Source organism: Artibeus jamaicensis, unplaced genomic scaffold (assembly GCF_021234435.1).
Source record: "Artibeus jamaicensis isolate MK-2021 breed Jamaican fruit bat unplaced genomic scaffold, CSHL_Jam_final contig_519, whole genome shotgun sequence".
In the NCBI taxonomy this organism is placed as follows: Eukaryota; Metazoa; Chordata; class Mammalia; order Chiroptera; family Phyllostomidae; genus Artibeus; species Artibeus jamaicensis.
Genome location: NW_026521871.1, coordinates 28568082 through 28594383, shown reverse-complemented (window position 1 = coordinate 28594383; position 26302 = coordinate 28568082). Strand labels below are relative to the sequence as shown.

The 26302-nt window shown below is 44.0% G+C and overlaps 1 protein-coding gene across 1 annotated transcript; it reads left to right on the top strand.

Moving 5' to 3' along the window:
• The first annotated feature begins 215 nt into the window (after positions 1-215).
• On the top strand, positions 216-26302 carry TF (transferrin). The gene is made up of 17 exons (XM_037143867.2): positions 216-325; positions 2096-2268; positions 8014-8122; positions 8908-9084; positions 9789-9936; positions 10743-10798; positions 11321-11499; positions 12244-12421; positions 13580-13734; positions 14336-14426; positions 15019-15057; positions 16419-16577; positions 18120-18264; positions 19585-19649; positions 23277-23461; positions 24579-24768; positions 26116-26302. Exons 1-17 carry the CDS (start codon positions 283-285, stop codon positions 26148-26150), a joined length of 2127 nt encoding a protein of 708 aa, XP_036999762.2. The 5' UTR covers positions 216-282; the 3' UTR covers positions 26151-26302.

Genomic DNA, 26302 nt, shown 5'->3' with positions numbered 1-26302 from the left:
GGACTGATTTTTCTTTAACTTCCGTCCAATCAGCACTTTTGTGCTGTATTCCGTCCACGGGTCTGACCCAGAGCTCGGGAAATGAGGTGACAGGCGGGGGGTGAGGAATGAAGGGGGAGGGATGAGGGGTGATTGGGCAAGCGGGCTGTGCAAACACAGGAAGTCAAAGGTTGTGTTTGCTCAGCCCCGCCAGGGATAAAGGGGAGTGGGCACTGTGAGGCGGCGCAGAAGCCGGTCGGTTTGTGCCTGCTGCTCCGCAGCACGCTGCCACAGACCCTGAGAATGAGGCTCGTCATCCCCACCCTGCTGACCTGCACGGTCCTGGGTAAGTGCGGGCGAGGGGAAGGCCCCTTACACCCCAGACCTTGGCACACCACCTGCTGGGCTCCGTGCTCTGGCTGGAAGCACAGGCACCTTTCCTCAGCTCTTTGCCAGCCGCACCTCTGCACCTGCTTTGGTACTGCCCGGGTTAGCTCCGCGCAACTCCTGGAACTTGCTTGCCCCTGTTACTTTTTCATGCTCCTCTTGCCTCTTGCTGCTCCTCCTTGTCCAGTAAATCTTGTCATATTGGAATACAATAAATTAGAGCACTCCCGTCATGATTTATCAGATCCCTTCACTGGGGCCTCTCGGTCAAATCGCAACTGTTTAGGGTGGCCTCCTGGATTGATCTCCTCCTCTTCAGCAGTCTTACATCTCCTGTGAGTCACTGGCGCTGATAATGTCCTGCTAATGGCTTATGGCTGTCCAGGGGGGTTGGAGTATGGGGTTTGCAAAGGCACCAGTGGACTTTGCTGCACACATCCCTGCCATGGGGCCCGTCACTGGATGGCCTCTCCGACTTTCATCACCTCCTGAGATTTTTGGGACCCTTTGTCCTCTAACTTTTTCCTGTCACTTATGGTGCATTTGCCACACCTTTAGAGACTTCCACATTTAGTCATTTGTCCCTTAAAATGTTTACCCTGAAAAGTTGGTCCCACATGATTTGCCTTTGCCTCACCCTTTCCCCATCCTCGACCCCCCAAGGACCTCATAGGACTATGCAAAGTAAGTACACGACTGAAGACAAATTCCTGACCATGGGAACCCCCGGAGGAGTGGTTTGGGGAGGGTCTGCCACTGATTCCTTGTGCCTCCTGTGATCTCCCAGGGCAGAGCTGGGATAAAGGGCAACTGGGGCAGTAAGGTCCCTGTGGTCCCTCTTAATGCATTCCGGAGAACTGTGCCCTCCCCTGCTGCTGCTTGTTTTGTGGATATTCAACAGCTTCCCTGAGTTAGTTGATCTGTGGAGAGTGGAGATAACAGAGGGCTTTGGGGCCAGTGCCAAAGCTCACATGATAAGGACGACACATCTGCAACCACATGGATTTTAGTAGATACAGACATAGCTGTCTTTATATTCTCCTAATTGCAGACAAAGAGACTGGCGAAAATTGAGGGGAACTGGAAACAGAGAACTACTGAGAATATGTGGAGTTGCTAGTTATTCTTGGGACAAAGAACAGACAAGTGTCACAGGCAAATTCATGATCGCATCAGTCATTTACCTCCACTGCCTAACCAGATGTAGTTGACTGAGAATGTTACCTTCTTTGGTTCCCTGGGCAGTGACCACAGTTTGGAAGCCAGTCTCAGCCACTAATAACAGGCTGGGTGACACTGGGTAAAACATCACTTTGTGACAGTTCCCTCCTCTTTAAAAAAATCCTACCTTGTTGGCTTCCCGAGTTGTGGCATTCAGCCAGTGCCTGAAAGTGGCTGAAAACGCCCTGTTACATGGCTGAGGCCCATGCCGAACTGCAGTCCTGAGAGTGAGGGAAAGAGGCATGGAGAACATAGAGGAGCAGGTTGTGATCTCCCATCGGCAACTAAAGGTCAGGCCAACATCTCTCTGGCCAGCAATGAGTCACAAGTGAGAAACTGCCTCCCCTTCTCTTGTCCCCACCTCAGAATGCAGTGGAATCTGTACCCTTCATTGTTCATGGACAAAAGGGGAGGGAAGACAGGACACAAGGGATGTACCTTCAAGGCCCTTCATAGGCCACTGCTGTCTCTCCCACCGTAACAGGGACTTCTGGCCTTTCTCTCCTAGGGCTGTGTCTGGCTGTCCCCAGGGAACCTGTGAGATGGTGCACCATCTCCAGTCACGAGGCCAGTAAGTGCTCCGATTTCCGTGACAGTATGCAGAAACTCCAACCTGAAACTGGTCCTCTTCTCAGCTGTGAGAAGAGAACCTCCCACACTGACTGCATCAAGGCCATCGCAGTAAGTCGCTGCTGCCTAAAGGGGAGTGGAGGACAATCCATACTTTCCCTTGCTCCTGGTGCTGCTTTAATCTCTACTCACACACAGGAGGCCGATGTGTGGGGCAGTCAAGCCGCACTGTTAATAAAATCCCTTCAGAAATGGACATAGGAGCGGCTACTTTCAACGAGTCTTACAGAAAAATCCAATGTGCTGTGAGAGGGGACTATTTTGAGTCACTATGTTCTCTGAATTTAGGGAAAAAATGAGAATGTTTGCTATCACAATGATCCTATAACATAATTTGGAAGTTCTTGCTACATCATGGGAAGTAGGTGAATGATGTTCAGAAGGAGGAAGAATATAGTGTCAGGGTTGCAGATGACAGCTGAACACTTTGTTTACTGGTTTTCCAAAATCATCTTCACTCCTTCGACATTGTTTCTGCCCCTTTGAACCTGTGTCAGATGCTGTGCTGGGCATTGGGGCTTCAGTGAATTTAACAAATGTGATCCTTACTCTTGAGGAGCTTACAGTCTAGTCTGGAGAGAAGAAAAACATGCAAACAAGCAGACATGCAATTTCAAATTGTGTGATGTACAATGAGGGGGAAGTAGAACACTCTGACATTCTGGAGCTTTGGGTGTCAGGGACATGTCCCTGTGTGGGAACAATGAAGCTGAGACCCCAGGGATGAGCATGGGCAAGCCAAGGGCTAGGGTACAATCCTCTAGGCATTGAACAACAGTGTGTGCAAAGGGCCTGAGATGGGGAGAGCTGGGTTTGTCTGAGTTGCTGCAGGAAAGCCAGGGTAGCAGGGCAGAGCAAGGAGGAGACTAGAAGGAGCCATAATGTGCAACAAGTAGACTCAGCTGGATGAAGCTTGATTAACTCAAGGAATCAGTGATTCAGTACAAACAACTCATGTGTTTTGTTTATGTTTTTAAATTGGATCTCAGATACCAACATGGCTCAATTATAACCCTTGAATTATGACCTAAGTTCAGCTTTGGTGTATGCATGGCCTCCCTTATTTTTAAATGTTAATAATACGAAATAATACCATGCATGAATCACCACAAGTTCTGAAAACTTCATTATTGCCAATGGCTCACGTCTATAGGGCTACTCTGCGGCAGCACTGGATTCTGCAGGAACAGCGCCACTTGGGGGCTGTAACCTCTGGGCCTACTCACAAGGGCCTGTGTGTTTCCCCTGCCTGAGCAAACAGTCCTAAGAGTTTTTTGCCTCTTATTTCAGTTTAAGACTTACATAGGTTTGTGTGAATGAATGATAGTCTTGCTTCTTGAAAAATAATAAGCTTAAAATTACTAGAGATACTTGCTTTTTTCTCTCCAGTATTATGCTAAGTATCAGCCATGTTGTTGAATATGACTATTGTTCATTCATTTTCAGAGCTCTACAATAGTCCATTATGTTAGTATACCACAGTTTATTTGTTCTTTTCTGGTCATTAGGCATTTGGAGTGTTTTCAGTTTTTGTTACGCTAATTAGAGCTTAAGGATATTCTTATACAAATCTCCTGGGACATAAGAATTAAAAGTTTGTTTTGAGTATATACACAGGGCAGACTTGCTGAGCCATGGGATGTGTATTAGACTTTTAAAACAATGCCAAGTACAAGATTTTTTAGCAATAGAAAATGGTTATTTCAATTTCCCTTCCACTAGCAGTGCAAACGAGGATAATCCGTACCATTCTTGGTGAGTTTGGTATTTATCATTATGAAGTAATCTTCTCAATCTCTGGCAGTGCTTTTTGACTAAATGCTGATACACACACATCACATCAGCTTTCTTTCGTTCCGCATCCTCCTGTACCTTTTTCCATTCCTTTATTTTCAACTTTCTGTGAGCTTAGCTTCAGGTGTGTCTCTTGAAACTATGTATTGCTGGATTTTGTTAAGGTCATCTGATAATTTCACTTGTTTTATATGGTAAATTAGATGATAATTGTTATTATTAATAAATTTGGACTTATTTCTGACACATTACTTTTTAATTTCTTAGTCCTGCTTTCCCCCTAATTCCTAGTCATTCTTTTTCTGATTTTTAAAAATTTAGTTTGTACATGTATGTTCATTTGCATTGCTTTCCTTTTATTTTACTTACCCTTCCCCCACTAATGGTGAATTTAAATAGTTTATATTCTTTAATTATTTCCCCTAAATTTTTATTACATATTTTTAGGTTTCTAAAGTGTTACAGTAAATTGAACTGACCCCCCTTCCCCCACCAGCCTTGCCAAACAATGAAAAAATTCTACAATAGCTCAGACTTCCCTCTTCAGATATTACTACGTAATATTTTATATCTATCTTTATTAAGCCCACAATGTAGTTACTTCATGTATTTGCAGACACTATATATTAATATAAGTATATATTTAAATATTTTAATTAACTTATTTTTAGAGAGCGGGGATGGGAGGGAGAAAGAGAGGGAGCGAAATATTGATGCGAGAGAGAAACATCTCATACACACCCAGACCAGGGACTAAACCCGCAATCCAAGCATGGGCCCAGACTGGGAATTAAACCAGTGACCTTCCAGTTTTCAGGATGATGCCCACCCAACTGAGCTACACTGATGAAGGCTAAATATAAATATATGTGTCTGTGTTTGTGTGTCAGTGTATATGTGTGTGCGTACACACATCCAAAAACTCAAAAAGAGGGAGGGAGGAAGGGAAGAAGGAGAGAGAGACTATTTGGAATAACCTACATTTTTGCCATTAAATTTATTCACCATTATTTTTCATATTTCAGACCACCCTTCTGAACATGTTTTCTTCTTGAAATATATTTTTTTGGTGACCCTTCAGAATGAATCTCTTGGCATTAGACTCTCCCAGTTGCTTGCTTTTTGTGTTATAGATCTGACTATCATTTCTGTAATGTTAGTGATCTTGAGCATCTTTTCGTGTGCTTTTTGGCCATTCATAAAAATTCTTTGAAGAAAAGTTTATTCAAGTCCTTTGCCCATTTTTGAATTGGTTGTTTGGTTTTCTGTTGTTGAGTTTTTATGAGTTCTCTATATATTCTTGAATGATAATATTGCTGAATACATAATTGTAGTTTGACATTTTCACAGTGTTTAAAAATATTCTGCTGCTCCTTATTTCCACTGTGATCGCTGAGGCGTCTTGTGTTGTCCCGTCATTCCTTCAGTGATCATCTCTGGGTAGTTTTGAGGTTTCATTCCCTTAGTCTGCGATGTTCTACAGATTCACTACGATATTTCTAGTCGTGGAAATCTTGGTACTTACCCTGTTTGGGGGTGATTGGATCTATGGAGTCATGTTTTTCATCAGTTCTGAGAAATTTTGAACCATTATCTCTTTAAATGCTGCTTTTTCTTCAATCTCTCCATTTGTTAGGCCTTCTTTAATCTAGCCTCCCTATCTTTTTAATCCTTTAAAAATAATTTCCATCATCAGCATCTCTTTTTGGCAGCATCCAGCATAAATTCTTTAGATAAAGCCTCCAGTTTACTAATTTTAACTTTAAACATGTTTAATCAACTTGTTTCCCATTCATTTACTTTTGACTTTGACAATTATGTTTTTGTGTCTAGAAGCACCAATTTGTTTTTTTCCCTTTTTATTTCTGTAGTTTCCTTTCCACAGGCTGAGGACTGTGATTGTAGCCTTTATTGTGTATATAAAATTAAATGCCTCATAGGTAGCCCTTCTCCACTGCATCTGACAGTTCTAACCTCTATACCTCTTAAGGGCCCAAACCTGTTCTTCTTGTTGATGACCGTGCATTGTGCCTTGCTGTCTTCTGGATTTAGTTATCTGCACCTAGGTCATGTTTGATTTTAATACCCCACCCCCTCTGTTGGTTCAGGTTCCCCTTAGACTCCCTGCTGCTCCAGTGGATTCCCACTGAATTCCCACTGAATCAGGTGTTGGCTCCTTGGTTCCTGGGTCCCCGAGGCTCCAGTGATTCCTGCCTGGGATCCTGGTGTCTTGTCCAAGAAAGACCCAACCTCACTGCCCTAGGAAAAGATCATGTTTATTTGTTTATTTACTTTGATTTTACAATATGTGTGGTGAATGGACAGAGTCTCTGAAGATTTTCTTGTGATGCCAAGAAAGTCTCAAAGATTGTTCCATATCTGGTGTCTAGTTGTGGAATGAAAGTAAAAGTATTTAATGGCATTGAAATATATACTTATAATGGCTAAATGGTAAATTTTATGATATGTATTTTACTATAATAAAACAACAATAAAAACAATGCCAAAATTAAATAGAAAAGTTTCAGCTAGACAAGTACATAGGTTGGCTTACATGATTATCTCGTTTCATTTAGGAATACTATTGTCATATCCCCTACCTACATAACATGACACAGACCACAGAGCTATTGCTGCTGCCTTGTGATTTCATCAATTATAACTATTCATAGAGTACAGACAAAGGCTTCTAGAAAAAAAAAACACTTTGATTAAAGATATTTGAAGAAAAAAGGCAACAGAAATATATTAAGTCCATATAAAAAACAGTGCTTCTCACTCTAAGAGAAAATAAATTAGAGCCCAGAACATTGTCCTGTACACCAAAAAGTTGTGGGTTTGATTCCCCATGAGGGCACCTACCTTGTTTGTGGTCAGGGTGCATAAGGGAGGCAAACAATCGATATTTCTATCTCATGTCAAGGTTTCTCATTCTTCCTTTCTATCTCCCTAAAGTCAATAAATATATCCTTGGATTAGCATTAAAATTTTTTAAAGAGAAATTAAATTATAGATATGGTAAAAAGATGCCTAACATTTAAAGGGAATTATTATTTTAAAGTTGAAGCAGAAAATTAAATAACAACAACAACCAGCAAGTAACAGGGTAATGGAAAAAATAAACCCATTCTGTCTGGATTTGAATCCCAGCTCCATTACTTACTATGTGGCCTCAAGAAGGGACTTAAAGTGTCTCTGTTTTTTAATGCGTAAAACACAGCTGACTTGGACAGTGGTGAGCTGTGACATGTCTGAGCAGATGAGTAAATGAACAATGGGCCATGATGGAAGTAAATATCATTTCACACTTAGTGTAGAGTGAAGCCAGAAGTTGAAACCCAGAGAAACACTGAATCCATGAATGAAAGACTCCTGCAGTTATATGGACCCAGGACAGGAAGGTGCACTACTGAGCACTGAATCAGAGTGGAGAAGAGTGTCATCAAATCCCCACTGGCCCAGAAGGAGGGCTTAGCACTGACTTCTGAGAGGCCTCAGTAGAAGGACCAAGATAAAGAGGTCACCAGAGCAAAGCACTCAGTTCTCAATGTAAACATGTAAAAGCATGGCCAGGCAGGCAGACCCGAGTCATTGGCTGCAACCTCCCTCAGAGCCTGCAGTGCACGGGCTGTGCACCCTGCCTGATGTGGGGAAGGCTGCTCTCCCCCATGAGGCCTGCTAGGTGAAGCCTCTATAACTCAAGGTGATCCCAAAAAAATCACACGTGGTTTTCTGGGCCAAGAGCCAGATTTCTCACTAGGGAAAAGAAAAATAACATCCTCCTTTCTCTATGTGGCAGGAATAGGAATATGGTGGCCAAGTTCCCTCACCAGGGTGCTAGAGTCCAATGAAGCTTGAGTTAGTCTGTGATGGGGCCAAGCTGATGGTTTTTCCAGCCCCAGATCCAAGAAGCCCTGCCAGTCACCCTCACTCACCTGGGTTTAGGTGGGCTTTCCTGGAAGGGAGGGCTTCACTGGGGTCTGGTCTGTTTTTTTTTTTCAGGACAATAAAGCAGATGCTATGACACTGGATGCAGGGTGGGTGAATGAGGCGGGACTGGCTCCCTACAACCTGAAACCTGTAGTGGCAGAGTTCTATGGCTCAGAAGCCGGTAAGTTTTCCCCGGGAACCCCAGAGATGGTTTGTGGCCACTGTTCTCCCCTGAGAGATGTTTGTTCTCTCCTGGTAGAGTCTTGTCTTGTTCAGGGGGGTGATGGAAGAGTGAGTGAGCACTGAGGGGCTTTACTGGTCACCACAGGCACAGCTCGAGGCCTCTGTGCCTTTGGGCTGGTTGAGGGCTGGTGCAGCTGACATTGACCTCCTGGGCCAGGAAATGTGCTCCCTGGAGAAACAGAGCAGCCTGGGTACAGCCTGACCTGAACCATTAGGGTTTAGAGCTGTGTACAGAAGTCTCCAAGAACCACGGGTGCCTCACTCAGAGGAGAGACCACACTGGAGCACACACATGGAGTCCCAACAGCCTTGTGACTTTTCTGAGGGTAACCTCTCCATCCGTGTGCCTGTGTCAGGGGACAGGAAATAGTTGGAGTCAGGAATGTGGCCTCCATGCCAAGCTCCAGTCTCCTGGTAGGCTTGGGTTGGTAGGTGTAGGCAGAGCAGTCAGACAACCTGCAGGGCCAGGGTAGGAAAAATCATTGGGGGCACATGTGCACGTGGCGTCTTGCCTGTGTTTGCCTGGAGGGTTATTACAAATGTCCCCTCTGTAATCCTTTCTTTCCCTCAAGCCTAGGAACTGATTGTGGCCCCTCCCTCTTTACCACCCAGCCCAATATGAGTGTGGCTGGTGGTTCCTCTTCCCTAGTCAGGAGCCCAGCAGTGATGAGAAGTGTTTCCGAGGCCCAGGTTGCAGGTCTTCCATTCACACTGTCTCTGCAGATCCACAAACCAGCTATTATGCTGTGGCCGTGGTGAAGAAGGGGAGTGGCTTCCAGCTGAACCAGCTCAAAGGCAGAAAGTCTTGCCACACAGGCCTTGGCAGGTCTGCTGGGTGGGTTGTCCCCATAGGCTTACTCTATTCGGAACTGCCTGAGCCATGTGATTCTCTTCAGAAAGGTAAGCGGAAAGGAGGGCGAGGGCCCTCAGGCAGACATCCATTCTGTACGTGCCCATATAGGCCACCCTGAGGTCACTCAGACATAATCAGGAGTCATGTGTGATGACTCTTGGGTTGGAGGTGGGAGGTTAACCAGCTTTAGACTGGCCTGTTTGATCCACCAGCAGCCCTTGGGAGCTGTCAGCTGAGTCTCAGCTCTCAACACCCCAGCAGAGAATGTTTGGAGGAGTGGGGGGTGAGGGCATTGGGCCTGTCAGAAGGTTCAGGCAGGTCCAAGGTCACTGGGCCCTACTGTCCCCTTCCCTGGGGTGCTTTCTTTTTTCTGCCTCATGTGTCTCCCACTCCTGGAGTTTTCTCTGGTGGCCATCTGCTGGCTATGCAGGCATGCACCTATCCAGGTGGGTCTGGCATCTCCTGGGCATGGCTTCCAGAGGAGACCTCTGTCTGCATTGTTCCAATCTGACAAGGCAGAGAGGGGCTGACAGTGACCCGAGACAGGCCTTTGTTGGTGGCAGGCAGAGTTCTAATTCTGGAGGAGGGCAAGCGTTAACCTGGTCCTTTTTAAAACCCTGATGTTGAAGAGGGATGGGATGTTGGTTTTGCTCTGGTTGTCTGTGTTCACTCATGAGCCTGGGCTGGGAGCTGTAACTGTCCCTGGCCAGGCTGGCTCATGTCCTTTGTTCCACATCTTTGTGTTGAGCAGCAGTGGGCAATTTCTTCGCGGGCAGCTGTGTTCCCTGTGCGGATGGGACAGCCTTCCCCAAACTGTGTCAACTGTGTGCGGGAAAAGGGACCAACAAGTGTGCCTGCTCTAACCACGAACCATACTTTGGCTACTCGGGTGCCCTCAAGTGAGTGAGACTGGCTGCTGGTTCATAGCAGTCAAAGTGTTCAATGTCCTCAGGCTGGGAAACCCTCCTAGACCACTGCAGAGCCCAGCTTGCAACAGGAGTGTTCAGGAGGCCTAATCCCTTCACAGTGACTCAGATCCACTGGGAGTCTCCCCAGCCAGGCCCGTGCATGCTCCTGTCTTGTGACATTGATAAGGAGGCCCTTTATCAAAGACTCCCCTTTCCTGGGGACTTTTGCATTTCCCCAGAGTCCTTGAATCTGGCCAGTGTGTCTTCTCACTGGACTGGGCAGAACCTGAGGGGACAAGCATGTCCCCAGTGTCTGGGCCATTCTTCAGTGACCTTTCGTTTTCTACTGCAGCAGTACCTTGCTCAATGTACTGGCCTCTCTCCTGCCTCCCCTCCTGGTCTCTATGCAGATAGCTCACATGGCTTCTTCCTTGCTCCTTCCTTTCCCTTGGTTATATACTACAGTTTTATAGCCAGCTGAGGGTACTTCTCCATCAGGAGATACTCTGCTTTTATCCTCCATTTCAGAAATTTGAAAACTCTTCTCTGTTCTAAAATATTTTTAGTGTCTTTTTACTGCTTTTGGGCACACAGTGAGGGACCTTCAGCTCCTGTGAGCTCATCCCTTTGACATCAGTAATATCAACACCCCATGGTGCTTCCTCTGCTGTGCGATGGCAAAGAGGCTTCCACCAGGCTCTCCCCTTGTCCCAGGGCTGGATAGTGGGATCAAACCCTCAAGCCCAAGGAGAGGGATTTGTCCTGAAGAAAACTTCCTAATGTATTTCTTCTCACAGGTGTCTGATGGAAGATGCTGGGGAGGTAGCTTTCGTCAAGCACTTGACAGTATTCGGTAGGTAATAGAAGAATTTGCAGATCCCCTCCAAGCAGTGGGCCTTCTCTTTTTCCTGCTCAGCAGTCAGACACAAGCACAGCATGTTCCTCATTTATCACTGTTTGGGTTTCTATCTGTGCAGAGGTATGTGGCTGGAGGGTTCCCACCTTGACGCCTGGGCCTCTTTCCATCATTCAATCTCTTGGGTGTACGGGGACCCTTCTTCCTTTTAAGTGTTGCCATAGTAAAGGATTGGGGGCAGGCCTGGCCAACTGTGGCCTATAGTTGGCCTGTTGAGATAAGACCAATTATGGGATATGGGGCAGTTACCTCTGCACTGGGTATCAGAAGCTTCCTTGCCTGTAACTATCTGTGGGATCTTGAGAAAGTCAGGTTCCTTATATTCTCTGGCCCTCGGTGTTCACTCTAGGCTTCTCAGCTTGTACATTTTATGATGCCATGGGATTACAAGGGAGGGGGAGGAAGACTAGAGCTCACGGCTTTGTTTGCAGTAGGTTCTTCTGGGCTTCCCTTCCCCAGAGACCATTACAAACCAGGCTGAGAGGGACCAGTATGAGCTGCTCTGCAGAGACAACACCCGGAAGCCAGTCGACAGATACAAGGAGTGCCACCTGGCCAGAGTCCCTTCCCATGCCGTTGTGGCCCGAAGTGTAGATGGCAAGGAGGACTTAATCTGGGAGCTTCTCAACAAGGCCCAGGTACCAAATCCACCACCCTCCTTCCTACTTAGTGGTCCTTTGCTTGGATTGGGGGCATTTCTTTTGTTCCTTTTTTGCCGCTGTAGAATCTTCTGTTTTCAGGACAGAGTGGGAATTATGCCACACACCTTCCACTTACCTGAAAGTGCCCGGCAGGAATTCTCAGTGGCACAGAGCCCAGTCCTGCTTTGTGGTCTGCCAGACCCCTACATTTTGGATCAATGATGTAAAGATGTTCTTTGTTGTTCCATTCCATTTCTTTCCATTGAGACCGGGCCTTACAGGACAAGGGCAAACATTCCTTCCCAGAAGGACCTCCCCAGAAGGAAATGATCTGTTTCCTGATGTCCGTCCACCTGACTGCAAGGGAGCTGCAGGCACAACCAGCTTTGCATCCCCAGAGCAGCGGAATGCCAGAAAGGAGCCAACTATCTATCCTCCAGCCCTCTCATCCACCCACCAAGAGCTTAAGTGGCAACTACACAGTGTCAGCTTCTGACAAATTCTTTTTTTGTAGTCATTGAGCCATCAACCTGGCTTGTCAGCCAGGGAGACAAGCACAGAAACATCCAAGGAAATAGGGTTGGGAGGGGAGCGCTGGGAGTATAGAGCAGGCTTGATTGCCCTCTTCACTGGCATCTTGAAAATGTCAGTTTAATTTAGTTTTCTGGGATTTTAATTTTTCTTCACAACCTACTTTGTCACTGTAGCCACTCACTGTCTTTTTTTTTTTACTATACACAGGAACATTTTGGCAGAGGTAAATCTGAAGCCTTCCAACTCTTCAGCTCCGTTCATGGGAAAGACCTGCTGTTTAAGGACACTGCCCAGGGGTTTTTAAAGATCCCCCCTAAGATGGACGCCAAGATGTACCTGGGATATGAGTATGCCACTGCTCTTGAGAACTTGAGGGATAAGACATGTGAGTACTTGGGAAGGATCGTGTGATCTTAGCTTAGAAACATGGTGAGGACAGGAGCTTGGAAACCTGCCCTCATGTTATCTGTTCTACCATTGGACAGATGCTAAATGGCACTCATTATCATGAGATGGGCGTGGACATCACCAAAGGGCATTAAAGGAAATTCATTCTTAAAATGATATTATTTCCCTTGTATAAATCAGGGCTGCCCCAACTACTCTATGAAGTCAATTAGCCTGGCACAAAGTCAAAGAGAATGAAATTAATTGTATATCTGCAGCCAGTACATGGTCAACATGTGGCCTAGTGAGGCTGGAGCTCTAGACAGGTCCATCCCGTTCTTAAATTTCCTTGGATCACTGGAGATTTGTTTGATCATTTACTTATTCAATAGACATTTATTATCTGGCAATAAGTTGTGCTAGATGCTGTGTATATAATGGTGAGACAAATATATATTAGATTCTGCTACCATGGAACTTTTTCACCAGTGGAGAAGACAAATGTTCAATGGATAGTCATTCTATTGAACGGTTGATTAAAAATGAGAGATTTACTCAGAAGAAGCTAAAAAAAACACAGAACAAAATATCATGGTCCTATGAAATCACGGAAACAAAAACATGTCCTGGGGTTAAGGTAAGGCTTTCCTGAGGAAGTGACTCTTGAGCTGAGTCTGAAAGGTAAGCAGGTGTCCATTTATTCAGTGGACATTTATTGCACCGACTATGGGCCAGGCCCTGTCCTCAACAATGAGGGTGCTATGGAGAAAAAGATAGGGATGGCCCTTGCCTGGCTAAGCTTATGTTCTCTATAGGGAACAGAAAATAATCAATGAAAAATAAAGAAGAACAGCTTGAGAGAAGAGAAAATAATCAATGAAAAATAAAGAAGAACAGCTCAAGTGGTGAAGTGTTATCTCAAAAAGAAGAGAAAAAGAAAACTAGCCTGGAGCGATAGAGTGCCCAGTAGTTGGGAGCATGATAAGCAGTCAACCAAGACTTAATTGCCTTTGCTTTCTAAGATGATTAATTCCTTGAATGGGACCTGTTTGGACAAATCCCAGCATTTTTTTCATGAATACAGTTAGTAGCATTTATAACCAGCAGGCAGCTTCTGGTGTCTTTCTAAACCCCCATTCTCTTTCTTATGCCCTAGGCCCACTTGTGCCCCAAAATGAGTGCCAGAGTGTGAAGTGGTGTGCAGTAGGTCACCATGAGAAGGCCAAATGTGATGAGTGGAGTATAAACAGTAATGGGAAAGTAAATTGCGAAGTTGCAGAGTTCACTGAAGACTGCATTGCCAAGATTATGGTATGTCACTCACATCTCCATAGGGCAGTGTCCCTGCACTGCTGCCTACCTGTCCCTAAGGCTGAGGAAGTATTCCTGGGAATGAGATGAAAACCCAGGAATATTCAGATATGTGGGCAGCTAACTCACTGGGAAAAATGAGTTAAGAACCTTGACCTCACTGTAGGAGCCCAGCCCTATAGGAGCGTCAGTACTTTTGAGCTTATGGATCTGATGGGCTCCTTGGGGCTGGGCTCCACTCATCTGTCTTACAAAGAAGAATTCTTGGTGTCAGAAGGCTGTTGTGGGAATGTCTCTGAGATAGTCTGTCTCTATTATAGAACAGGCAGACTGAATGTGGGTCTTTGCCGCTGAAGAAACTAAGCAAGGCACCCAGAATTGATCACCCATTCATGATGGTTTGGGTGAAAATGACAGTACATTTTATTTTCTGTGCTGGGTGTACCTGGCCGATCCTTTGGAGATCCAGAATTAGCAATGGCTGTCTCCTGGGTCATTCATGACCTAGGCTGGGAAGGCTGCTTCAAGGAAACACCTGGAAGAGCAGATGGGACAGTAAATGGCCTCTTTTCACTTGCTGTGTTGTGTTGTATCTTTGCAGAAAGGAGAAGCTGATGCCATGAGCTTGGATGGAGGGTTCATCTACATAGCGGGCAAGTGTGGTCTGGTGCCTGTCCTGGCAGAGAACTACAGTAAGTAGGGGAGTTGCCCCTCAGTGTTTTATTTCCTCTAGGCCATGAAAAAAGGAGAAGGGAATATCACGGCCTGATTCATAGCACATGGACTATAAAGCTCTTTCTTACTGCGCACCTCCTATTTCCCAGGCTCTGGGATCTCTAATCTCTAATCCCCAGTTATCTTGAAGGATAGATCTTTCATCATACCGTCCACCAGGGGAAATGGAGGCTTTGCACTGTGAAGTTCTAGCTACAACAGGCTCCAATGCAGAAGGCGGTTGGGATTCTCACTTGGGATTTCTGGCAGATCTTCTTGCTTACAAAACTCACACTTCTGCTATCGCCCTGATGCAGGGATTCAAGTGTAGTAGATGGGGACTGACCCCAGAACATACAGAGCAGGAAACTTGAAATTCATAATATTGGGCTGTATTCCATAGGCCAGTTAGTTAAAGTGAATTTCCACAATCAAGAGAGCCTGAGCTTTTGGGGGATTTGTGATATGTAGTTTTCCTGGCTCTTTTTATTCTGATCTACAACATGAGAAAGGCATGATTTTTAATCAATAAATGAATATTTAATGACTCCTTAATTTTCTCTTCTCCAGAAACTTATGACAAGAATTGTGAGAAAACACCAGAAAAAGGTGAGTTGGGATTGATAATCTCATGAGTTTAAGATAAATTCCATTGATTTTTGGGAAAGGGGAAGGCAAGTTTAAATTAAAATGAAAAGTAGAAGGCAATGAAAGAGATCAATTTTTAGAATGCAAAAGAATCATGGAAAGATTGTAATTGGTATTGATGGTTACTCTTTTACACTTGCCATGACCTGCACAAAAGATTTCCCATTTAATCCCGTAAAGTGAGTCTTGTCAATGCACAAGAGGACCAACAGCTGAGAGAGCTTATGGATTGTCTAGGCTCCTATCTCCAGTAAGCAAATCCACACCCTCCTCACTGTTCCAACTGCCTTGCATTACATTAGGCCTGCACAGTGTCAGATGAGAGCACCAGTGAGGAGCCTTGCATATTTGTGGCTGGCAGGAAGGAGGAGATTGGCTCACACAGACAGATGTCTAGGAGTATAAAATTACCAAGTCTCCGAGCCAGGCTGGGCTCAGATCCCAGGCCAACCTGGCTCTCACCCAGAGGCCTGGCTGGGGTAGATCTGGAGAGATGGGGTGGGAGCAAGTCAGGAAGTCATACCACAGTGGGCACTGGGTCTCGGAACCTCTATGCTCAGGCCTCTCCAGGTTATTTCCCAGCTACCTGTGTGCAAGACTGTCCTGTGACTTCCTCTGATACAACCTCCAAGCCTTTTTCTATTACTCAAGGAGCCAAGCTCATTAGCAGAACATAGAAAGGCCCAATCTTATTCTATGGATAATATAACTTCTTTGTTTTTTGTTATAAACAACTTATTGAGTTCAGTTAGAAAGTGAAATCTTGGGTTCATGTTCTATTCCCAAGTTAAAGGATCAGCAACTACCTGCTGCTAGAGATGGCAGCTGACTTTTGACAGTTTCCACTTTACATACTTATTTTGGTACAAACCTGTATTTTTCATACCACAAAATACCTGGCCAGAATATTCCCTGCAGTTTATTATTCATATACTACTCTTTACTAAAATTGTTGGTGTATAAAATGTTGGAGTTACATGTACTCTTCCATATTCATTCCTCTAATACTGTACAGTGGAGGATGAGTTGCTGATTTACAGTTTCAGTACCTTCGTGCTTTTGGGAAGGGTCATATATCAGCCATTGCTCTGCTGATTTACTCTACTCTTACTACTTTGATTTTTTCAGTCAGATTAATCTCCACCTGATAGGGTGTCTTGGACTTCACCTTACTCAGTTATTGGGAAGGGCCCTTTCAAAGACAACAGGAATGATTCAGAATAATTTTGCTTCCATAGGGAGATGGCAGGATTTGACTGCAGAGAGACACCCTGGAGGACCTAGAGGTGTTAATATATCTGTTTTTGGTCTCTTTCTGGTAGGGTATTTTGCTGTGGCCGTGGTCAAGTCATCAGGATCAGATGACCTCACCTGGAACTCTCTAAAAGGCAAGAAGTCCTGCCATACTGCAGTAGATAGAACCGCTGGCTGGAACATCCCCATGGGCCTACTCTACAACAAGATCAACCACTGCGAATTTGGTGAGTGAATCCCAGGAGGTCACTATAATCAGGACAGGGCAGAAAAAGGGTGGTATGTACTAGAAAGAGAATAGTATGGTACAAAACCCTGCTATGGCCCTGAATCTATAAAATTTGATTAAAGAGGACCTTAAGAAAATACCTAAGAGGGATGGGAGGGCTGGAGAGATGAATCAGAATGATTCTTTTTGGTTGCACATAATGGCTTACCTTTCTCTCTACTAAAAAAGAGGAGAGGTGAGCAGTCCATGCTGATATAATCATTAGAAATCAGGCTCCTTCCCTTTTTCTGCTTTATGGTTCTGAGCATGAGGCCTCCAGCTTCAAGGTCAACCATAATTGCCATCACATCCATAATCCAGGAAGCCTCAAGGATCAAGGAGTAAGGGCAACTTAAAGTGCATGACACCTGCTGTTAACTTCTTGAAGAAGCCATTCAGGAAATCTAACCCAATTACTTCAATTAGCTTCTCACTGCTCAGAACTTAGGCACATAGTCCACTCAGCAGTAAAAGAAACTGGAAGTGTCAACTGGGCATATTTCTGCCCAAATAAAACCAGATCGTGTTAAAAAAATTAAAAATAGAATTACCATAGGGTCCAGCAATTCCACTACTGGGTATTATCCAAAACAAGCAAAAACACTAACTCAAAAAGATATATGCACTCCCATGTTCACTGCAGTGTTATTTACAACAGCCAACACGTGGAAACAATGTGTCTATCAATAGATGAATGGATAAGAAAGACGTGAGATACACGCGTACACATACACACACTGGAATATTATTCAGCCATAAAAAATAAGGAAATCTTGCCATTTTTGCTACAACATGGATTGACCTTGAGGGCATTATAGTAAATGAAATAAGTCAGACAGAGAAAGATAAATACCATATAACCTCATTTATATGTGGAATCTAAAAAAAAAAAAAAGAAAAAAGAAACCAAACTGAGCTATTAGATACACAAAAGACATTGCCCGGGGCCAGGGGTGGGGTTTGGACAACATGGGTAAGGGGGATTAAAAGGTACAGACTTCCAATTATAAAATAAATAAGTCATGGGGTGATATGCAGCATGGTGACTGAAGTTAATAATGCTGTGTTGCATATTTAAAAGTTGCTAAGAGAGAGCTTATATTGCTCATCAAAAGAAAAAGAATTTATAACTATGTAGGGTGACAGATGTTAACTAGATTTGTAGTGATCATTTCACAATAATTCACAGTCGTTATGTTGTATACCTGAAACTGATAATGTTGAATGTCAATTATTTATCAATAAAATAATTAATGGAGAAAAACATTTAAAAACTAGAGCTTTGTTATGAAGGAACAAGGGGAAATGGCTATTGGGTCAATAGCTACAATCCTGCTATAGGGCTTTCTAGGCAATACGAGTATGTGGGATCCTCAGGTCTCTTTAAGGTCTTGGCGGTCTCTACCTGTTTTGGGCCATATACACCTTTTATGTGTCAGACGAAGACCATTCATATTGACTTGATTAGGAAAAGCTGACTTCCCCTTGTCCTTCTGCACAGATAAGTATTTCAGTCAAGGCTGTGCTCCTGGGTATGAGCCAACTTCCAGTCTCTGTGCTCTTTGCATTGGCTCAGAAAGTGTTCCAGGAAAGGAGTGTCAAGCCAACAACAATGAGAGATACTATGGTTATACAGGGGCTTTCAGGTAAGTCTTAAAACACTGATAGGAACATAATGACACCCCCAGCTCTCAAAAGTTTCCTTTTTAGGAACTCAGGAGAGTTTCTTGTTTCTAGTCTGCTGGTCCTGCATGTATTAGGGTGCCACATTCAGCAACCCCATGAAGAACCCTTTCACACAGAGTCTCCAGACCTGGCTGTCATATGATAGCAAAGACTGGCAGTATGATGCAAACTAGAAGTTCTCAAGAGAGGGCAGTTTGCCCTCTGGGGACATTTGGCAGTGCCTGGAGATGTTTTTGATGATCAAATAGGGCTAGAATGGGCTGGGGTGTTGCTTCTGACATCTAGTTGGTAGAGGCTGCTAAACATCCTGCATGCATATGGCAGCACCCTACAACAAAGAGTGATCTGGTTCAAAATGTTACAAATACCAGTGTGCAGGGACACTAACACAGCTGAAGACAGGGGTTGGGGGCCTGGCCTGTGCTCTTCCATTCATTTTTGGGGAACCTGCAATCATACTCACCTGGAAATAAACGAAAGTAAAGCACATGATTTCTACATCATTCCCAACTACATCTCTATTCCGTGAAATGTTTATCATTTTTATAGAGACACCTGTGCACCTTATGACCTTATACTTTTTAACTATCCTTTCTCATTCAGACCTGTGTTAGTAGTTCATGAATTCATCACCTTGCACAATGATGGTAGCATTGCAACTGAACTTCTCAGTAGTAAAGGAAAAAAGAAAGAAAGGTTATCCCACACTGGAAAACTACTCTCTAATGTTTGTTTTAATACTAGGAAAATGATGTAGCCCTCTCTGTTGGAGAAACTATTCCAAAATTTAAGATTTAGTATGTAGAATCAAGATTGTGTAACTCATAGGTGACGAACACAAGGCCTGTGGGCTGAATCCAGCCCTCCACCTTGTTTTGTCCAGCCTGGCATCTTGTTTCTACCAAGTGGCAGAGCCTAGCTCTCACTTAACTTAACTGTTAAGGAGTAGTTACATTCACACAGTCCTAAAATTACATTTGGCCCTTTGAAGGCAACTGCGAGGCTGATGTGGCCCCTGGTGAAAATGAGCTTAACACCCCTAGTATAATTACAAACCAAATCAGAGGTTTCGTTTTCTTTTTCTTTACTACTTACATTAGTAATATATGTAACATTAGTGATAAATCTATTACTGGTAATAATAGATTAATGATAGAAGGGGAGTCACAATTGCTGATATCATCGGATGGCTGGCCCTGGATCTGTAAAGGGGCCCTCCTGAATGACAGATGTATCTTGCTGACTTCCTCTCTTCTTCCTTCCTACCTGGCTCTCTGTAGGTGTCTGGTTGAGAGTGGAGATGTGGCCTTTGTGAAAGACCAGACTGTCATGCAGAACACTGAGGGTATGTGCACGTGCTCCTCCGCCCCTAAAAATTGGGGTTGCTGGGTTCCCTTGTGCTCAGGGCTGGGTGGAAGTGTTATGGTCTCTCAGGCTCCATAGCTCTGATTCTCAACCTTTTTATTCAGTGAAGAGAGAAGTTTTCATATGGGTAAGCAGAATGGTAAGGACTGTGAGGTTCCACTGGCCCTAAATTCTCTCCCAGGAACCCTACCATGGGTGCAGGCATTATGTTGCCTGTCCCCTAAACACTGCAGGGCATGTTTCTTGAGAACAAAGATATTCTCTTATATACCCGCATTACAATGATCCAGATCAGAATATTTATATTAACATGGATTCAGTACTCATCACATCCACAGTCCATATTCCAATTTTCTGAATCAATGCTAAAAGGTACTTTATAATTATTTCCATATTTCTAGGTCCAATATATATTATAATATATTCTATGTCCACTGAAAAAAATCTAGAGACAGTGGCACATTAGTAGCAATGAACACCAAGATCTTGGATCTAGAACCGCCTCCAATAAAAGGAACCAGGGCTCCTATAACCATAGCCGATTCTAGAGCTGGGCAGGAAAAATACAAAGTGAGCTTGTTACATCACAGTGAAGTGCTCAGAGTCATGCAATATGGAAACACACAGGAAACATTTTGAAGGACCTCCCACTGGCCAAATCTGGGATATTCTGAACATTAAAAGAAATAGTAATAATAATAATAATAATAATAATAATAATAAATAATAACCCACTGGATAAAATAAGAATACATGAGTCCATCCTGATTGAACAAATGAAAGTAAAAAGATAAATCTTCCTTGTTCCTTATAATGCTAATCAATGTAGAAATAATTATAGAGTTAAAAAAACTATCACTTGGCACTCAATACAGTAATAATTTATTCAGTCAAGAATCATTATTGGATACTAAAACTAGTGGGCAGATATTGACATTAAAAAACAGAACAGGGTTTTTAAAAAGTTGGTAAGAATGATGAGTACTTCATCTGCCTGCTCAGTATTACTGCTTATCGAATGCACTACAGACCACTCAGCTGCTATCTCCTTCCTTTCCCCACGCCCCTTCATCTCAAATCTTGCCTGTGACTCATCTAGAATGAACTAGTGTGGCACCAACTTGCCCAAGAAGCCTTCCCCTTCCCTGATGGCACACGCACATCGACAACAGAATCCTTTGTCCATATTGCTAGTATTATTCAGTTTATCACATTCTATAATAAACTGTGGCCACAGGAACTCTTTGAGCTCTTTCTTCCTCTTTTTGTATCTCAACATGAACTATAGTATGTGGCATATAGGAGTTGCTAAATTCTTACTTGAAGGAATATTGGCTTGGCTAATTTTTCTTCTTTCCCTCCTATTATTTTTGCTTTTTTCTTCAAGGGCAGTCCTTTTTCCTGTGTTGAGTGTTACTCTAAGACTGTCTCTTTGTCACTTCTTGATTTCTTTTTGTATTCTTCTGAGTAGAGCTCCCTCCTCTAGGCTCCAACTCCCCATTGTTTGCAGTGACCCTAAAAGCCAGACCTACTGAGGGGAATTTGGAAAGGACGCCTAACCTTCCGTCCAAAAGCATCCCAGGATCTCTATTTGCCACGTGGTCATTTTTATGTGCAAACTACACCGGCACAGCAACGCCGACCTGTGTAAATCTAAGCCCCTTGTATTCTCTCAAAATCCAGTCCTCTTCCCATGGCCTCTGTCCCCGTCAAAGACTTTACTACGTGCCCTGTCAGTCAAGCCTAGATCAGTTCCTCAGTCAGCAGGACATTTTTTGTTTCTTCAGAATGTGTCTTTATTAATTCTTTAGTATGTTGTGATACAGAAGAATCAGGATACAAAAGCACGTGGACTGTATGATCTAATTATTTAGATACATCTGCATATTACATGTTTGTGTGTTGAGAAAAGACTAGAAAAAAATGTACCAATCTTGAAAGTGACTGCAGTGGGATTATAAGTGCTTCCGAATTTTCTTCCTTAAACTATGTAGCATTTTACAAATTACTTTTATACAAAATCGAGGATTACTATTACTGAAAAGAATAGTTTTATCATGCATTTCTAGATGCCCACTGCTACCCTCCTAACCCAGACTGAAGCTCCTCCCATCTCATTATTCTTAACTGTCCTGTTCCAGGCTCTACCTCATACATTAACATTGACTTCCATTCATAAATCCTCGTAGACCTACTTTCCCTCCTGCCAAGTGCCACACTCCCTCCCACACTCAAGGCCTGTAGTGCCTGGGCGTGCCTCACCAGTTCAGCTCCACCGCCCAAGACTCTGTCCCAGTGAGGCCATTCTCCTTTCACCCTTTGGAAGCACCAGGTTCATACCTGACTCTGAGTCTTCCCAGTGCCCTCCCTCACCCCCCTGAGAAGCATTCCTTTCTCCTCCTCTCAATCCTACACATGTTACAGGACACATGTAAAACCTTGCCTCCTCCAGCTAGCTTCCCCTAATTAACATACTCACTGTCTCAGTTCTGAGCTCACACAGCATTTAGAGTGTGTTCCACAAGATGGAAAATGTTATTATTATCATCTGTGCCCTGAAGTTTTGTTTTTGGCGTGTGTGCTATTTTCCCCTCTCTAATAAGACTGTGTCTTGCAGAGAGCTGAGAACACAGTATTACATAAATGCTTAAATTACATGTAGAATAGATGGGTTTGGAGAGAACAATGATGGGTTTTATTTGGAAGGTGTTGAGTTGGAGGTACTGGTAAGAAATGAAAGGAGAACTATGAGAAGGTGAGCGCAGATGTGTGCAGTTACTAGGCAGGGAGAGGCAGGAAATTTGGAATTTTCTATTAAAACTAAAAATGTACACTTGGGGAGTGTAGGAAACAGGTATTTTAACTTTATATATAAGTAATGTAAAATTTTATACTGGTGAATTTATGTATTAGTTGTTCATGAGTTTTCTTCATTAAGTGAAGAAAGCTAACTGAAAATTAAATTAGGAAAAATATTGCAACACTGCATTTTTGGAGAGAAGTATAAACTGGGAAAACATATTTGATGTTTGCCTCTGGAAGAAAAAGCCAAAATCCTGAGAATGGGTGAGTTTTCTTTTCTAGAGAGGATCCGGAGAAGATGAAGCAAAGGACTGAGGACAGGACAGGACCTGTGTGCACAGAGGACTGTGCATATTTTCAAGTAGAGCCAGTATGAGTGAGTCGGACTTAAAACACTGCTGCAGTTTCTGAAAAGGCTTCTGGCAAAGTTCTTCTGCTTGTTGGTACAACAAGATAGAGCACAGAGATTGTCAACTAGTTGAGGGTCGTGTTCTTTCTATGCTTGAGTAAGAGGTCCAGATGCTTTAGAATTTAGTAGAAATAACTTTTTAAATGGCATCCATAGAATATAGTCCACTCTTCTCTGGCTGGGTAGGGCAGGCTGGAAAAGGTGGGCACTAGGAATTCCTGCTAACTCTAGCCTCTTCCTCTCCACACCACTGCAACCTCAGTGTGTGTACTTCTGCTGGTCACTGGATTCAGGCCCTCCACACACTGATGGGTCTGTCGTAGCCCCCCAGAGAGGGTGTCTTGACCAAAGCCATCAGCTGTGGCTGACCTGCTTTCTCTCTCTCTCTATCTCCAGGAAGGAATCCCGATGCCTGGGCTAAGAATCTAAAGCAGGAAGACTTCGAGCTGCTGTGCACTGATGGCACCAGGAAGGCTGTGACCGAGGCTGAGAGCTGCCACCTAGCCCGATCCCCAAATCATGGTGTTGTCTCGAGGGAAGATAAGGCAGCTTGTGTTCGCCAGGTGTTACTAAGCCAGCAGGTATGAACCAGCCAGGGCCTCCCGCCCTTTGTTTCTGGGTGGTTATTTGGTGGGAACTCACAGCTACATGCAGCCCACATTCCAGCATTCTCCTTCTTGAAACTAGAATTGGGAGGGTATGGATTGTGGAACTGGATCTCCCAGGCCTGGCTCTCTTGGTCACTGGAGATAATCACCCATCTGATCTGCATGTCCTCACGTCTGCCTTCTTGCTTGCCCTTAACCTTGCTCTGTGGTACTTTTATTTTATGCACATCTATATTTTTTTTAAGTGAAGGAGACTGATTCTGTTTCCCAGACTTCCTTGACACAGGTCATGAAATGAAAACCTGCGTTTCCCTTGCTTACACAGACTGAGACTCACTTCAGTATCCAGACAACCCAAAGCCCCTACCCTCACAGAGCCAGCCTTGGTGGGGAGAGGGGCTGTCTAAGTATTCTAATCTAAAAGGCTCTTCAACTCACATAGCACCTTCCCCTCAATGATAGCTTTCTGCCTATTGATTCACCATTAGTTTTCTCTTTTTAAAATTAAGTTAGCATATCTCTGTGAGTCCTTTTATGGTAAATGATAATAATAATTCAGATTTAATAAATACTTACTAGGTGCTAGGTGGAATGATATACTTTTTGTAATCATTATTTTACTTATAACCTTAGGAAGCCTGGAGTGATCAAGCCTCTTGCCCAAGATAGGATCAAAGATGTAGTCAAACATGACCTTGCAACAACCACCTGTACCACTCCTCATTGAGTGGTTCATGTTTAATACCTTCTCTGACAATAACACTTAGAAGGGAATAAGTTTCTGTCCTTTCATTTCCTGGAAGCAGCCCCCAAGGTCCTGGCCAAGGAAGTGAAGAGACCAGAGAAAGCAGGAGTGAGTGGCTGGGTGGGAGGAGGGACTTCACAGAGCAAATAGTCCTTCGTGAAAGCATGGAACCAGGGCCAAAAATGGGTGAACACCAGGTGAGGGAGGGGAAGACCCTGAGGCATCCTCTGTAACCTCCCTTTCTTTCCAAAGCCATTTCCCAGCTTTCATCCTCCTCCATCTCAACCATGTGTTCCTAGCAGCTCACTACCACAGGTCCTCATGCACTTTCTATTCATTTGACAGGCCATCTTTGGAAAAAATGGAACTGCCTGCTTGGACGACTTTTGTATGTTCCAATCTAAAACCAAGGACCTTCTGTTCAGGGATGATACAAAATGTCTGGCCGAACTTCATGACAGAACAACGTACGAATCATACTTAGGAGCAGAGTATGTCACGGCTGTGGCTAACCTGAAACAATGCTCGACTTCGAGTGAGTAGGAGGAACAGCATGGGGGGAGCTACAAAGCAAATATGGGCCGGGCTCTGGATGGTGGGTACAAAATGAGAAGTGGGCTGTGGTCCCCAGGAAGTGACTAATGGACAAGATGAATTAATGACGGAACAATATAATCCCAGAACATACGGAAGTCTGCTTGTATGGGCAGACAGTAAGGAGGCCACGAGTACTGAAGTGGTGAACTGCCTGGATGTGCAGAATTCCAGAGTAAGAGGTTTATGTGCCCATGCCCATTGCTATGCACTAAAATCCTTTTTAAATTCAGAGTTGCATTGTCCAATACATAGGTAGCCCCTAGCCACAATGGCTATTTAAATTTAAATTAATTAAAATGAAAAAAATCTTTTTCCTCAGCCACACTAGCCACAATTCAAATGTTCAACTACATGTGACTTCATATAGGTGGGCAAAGGTAGCATTTCCATCATCGCAGAATGATCTTTAACACAGCACTACTCTTGTAAGCTTGAACGATAGTAAGTTCTGGTAACTATAAAGTCACACATACTATTCATCTGGAACACCAGTTTTCTCAGAATTAAAATACAACAAAATGCACCTTTGCACTCTATCTATGTTGGACCTCATTTAATCACTTGAAATCATTTGGAAGATGTGGGTGAATACCATGGTTATCGGGTGAATGTATGTCAACTTTTGTTGCACATACATTCACATACGTTGCACATAAGTGAGCCATGGGCCTTAAAATACTGATTCCAGGCCCTGGGGAAACTGACTCAGCAAGTCTGTGCCACAGTCAGGGTTTTGCATTTTAACAGCTGCCCCACATACTTCTGATGTAAGGAACATGCTTGCACCTGGGCACTGCTGAGAGCACCCGGACTATAAGCTATACCCTCTTAAAGGGGAGAAAGTCCCCTTTGAGAAAGGGGAGAACAGCTCCACGGTTCTCTGCTCCATCTTCAGCCCTTGGTACAGAAACTGGCACGTACCAATGCCTAGTGCCTCTTGCTATGGCAGTTCCTCACTGGCCTAAAGAGGTCAGAGATCACAGTCTTTCAGGTTCTTTCCAATCACATGGGCTCATGTGTGGAACTCTGCCTGTGAGACACAGGTGGGGGATGATGTAGAGCAGGGAAACTGTGTTACCGTCCTTGGCATGGGGCACCACCTGGAGTGGGCACAGTGCCGTGCTGGCTAGTGGAGAAGGCCACTGGAAGAGTGGATGATCTAGCCATCAGAGAGCATGGCTATGGTCTGAATGCTTTCCTATTCAAAACTAGCTATTCATTCACTCAACAGACAATAAACATAGGTAGATATTGACTGCCTTACCTTTCTTCTCTGCCCCTACAGAACTCTTGGAAGCCTGCACTTTCCACAGAGGTTGAAATCCAAAAGTAGGGCCGTGACCTGATGGAGATGGGATCTCACGTGACCCATCAGCTTCCCCTGGTGTTGCTGGCCTGAGTGGTTTGGATGTCTTCATAGTTCGATGTTGCCACCTGTGCAGGAAATAAAATAAAATTTATTATTGGTTCTA

Coding starts and splice junctions, on each gene's coding strand:
- TF (XM_037143867.2), top strand. CDS start 283: ATGAGGCTCGTCATCCCCACCCTGCTGACCTGCACGGTCCTGG. Junction 8,123..8,907: donor GTTCTATGGCTCAGAAGCCG/GTAAGTTTTCCC, acceptor CTGTCTCTGCAG/ATCCACAAACCAGCTATTAT. Junction 12,422..13,579: donor GAACTTGAGGGATAAGACAT/GTGAGTACTTGG, acceptor CTTATGCCCTAG/GCCCACTTGTGCCCCAAAAT.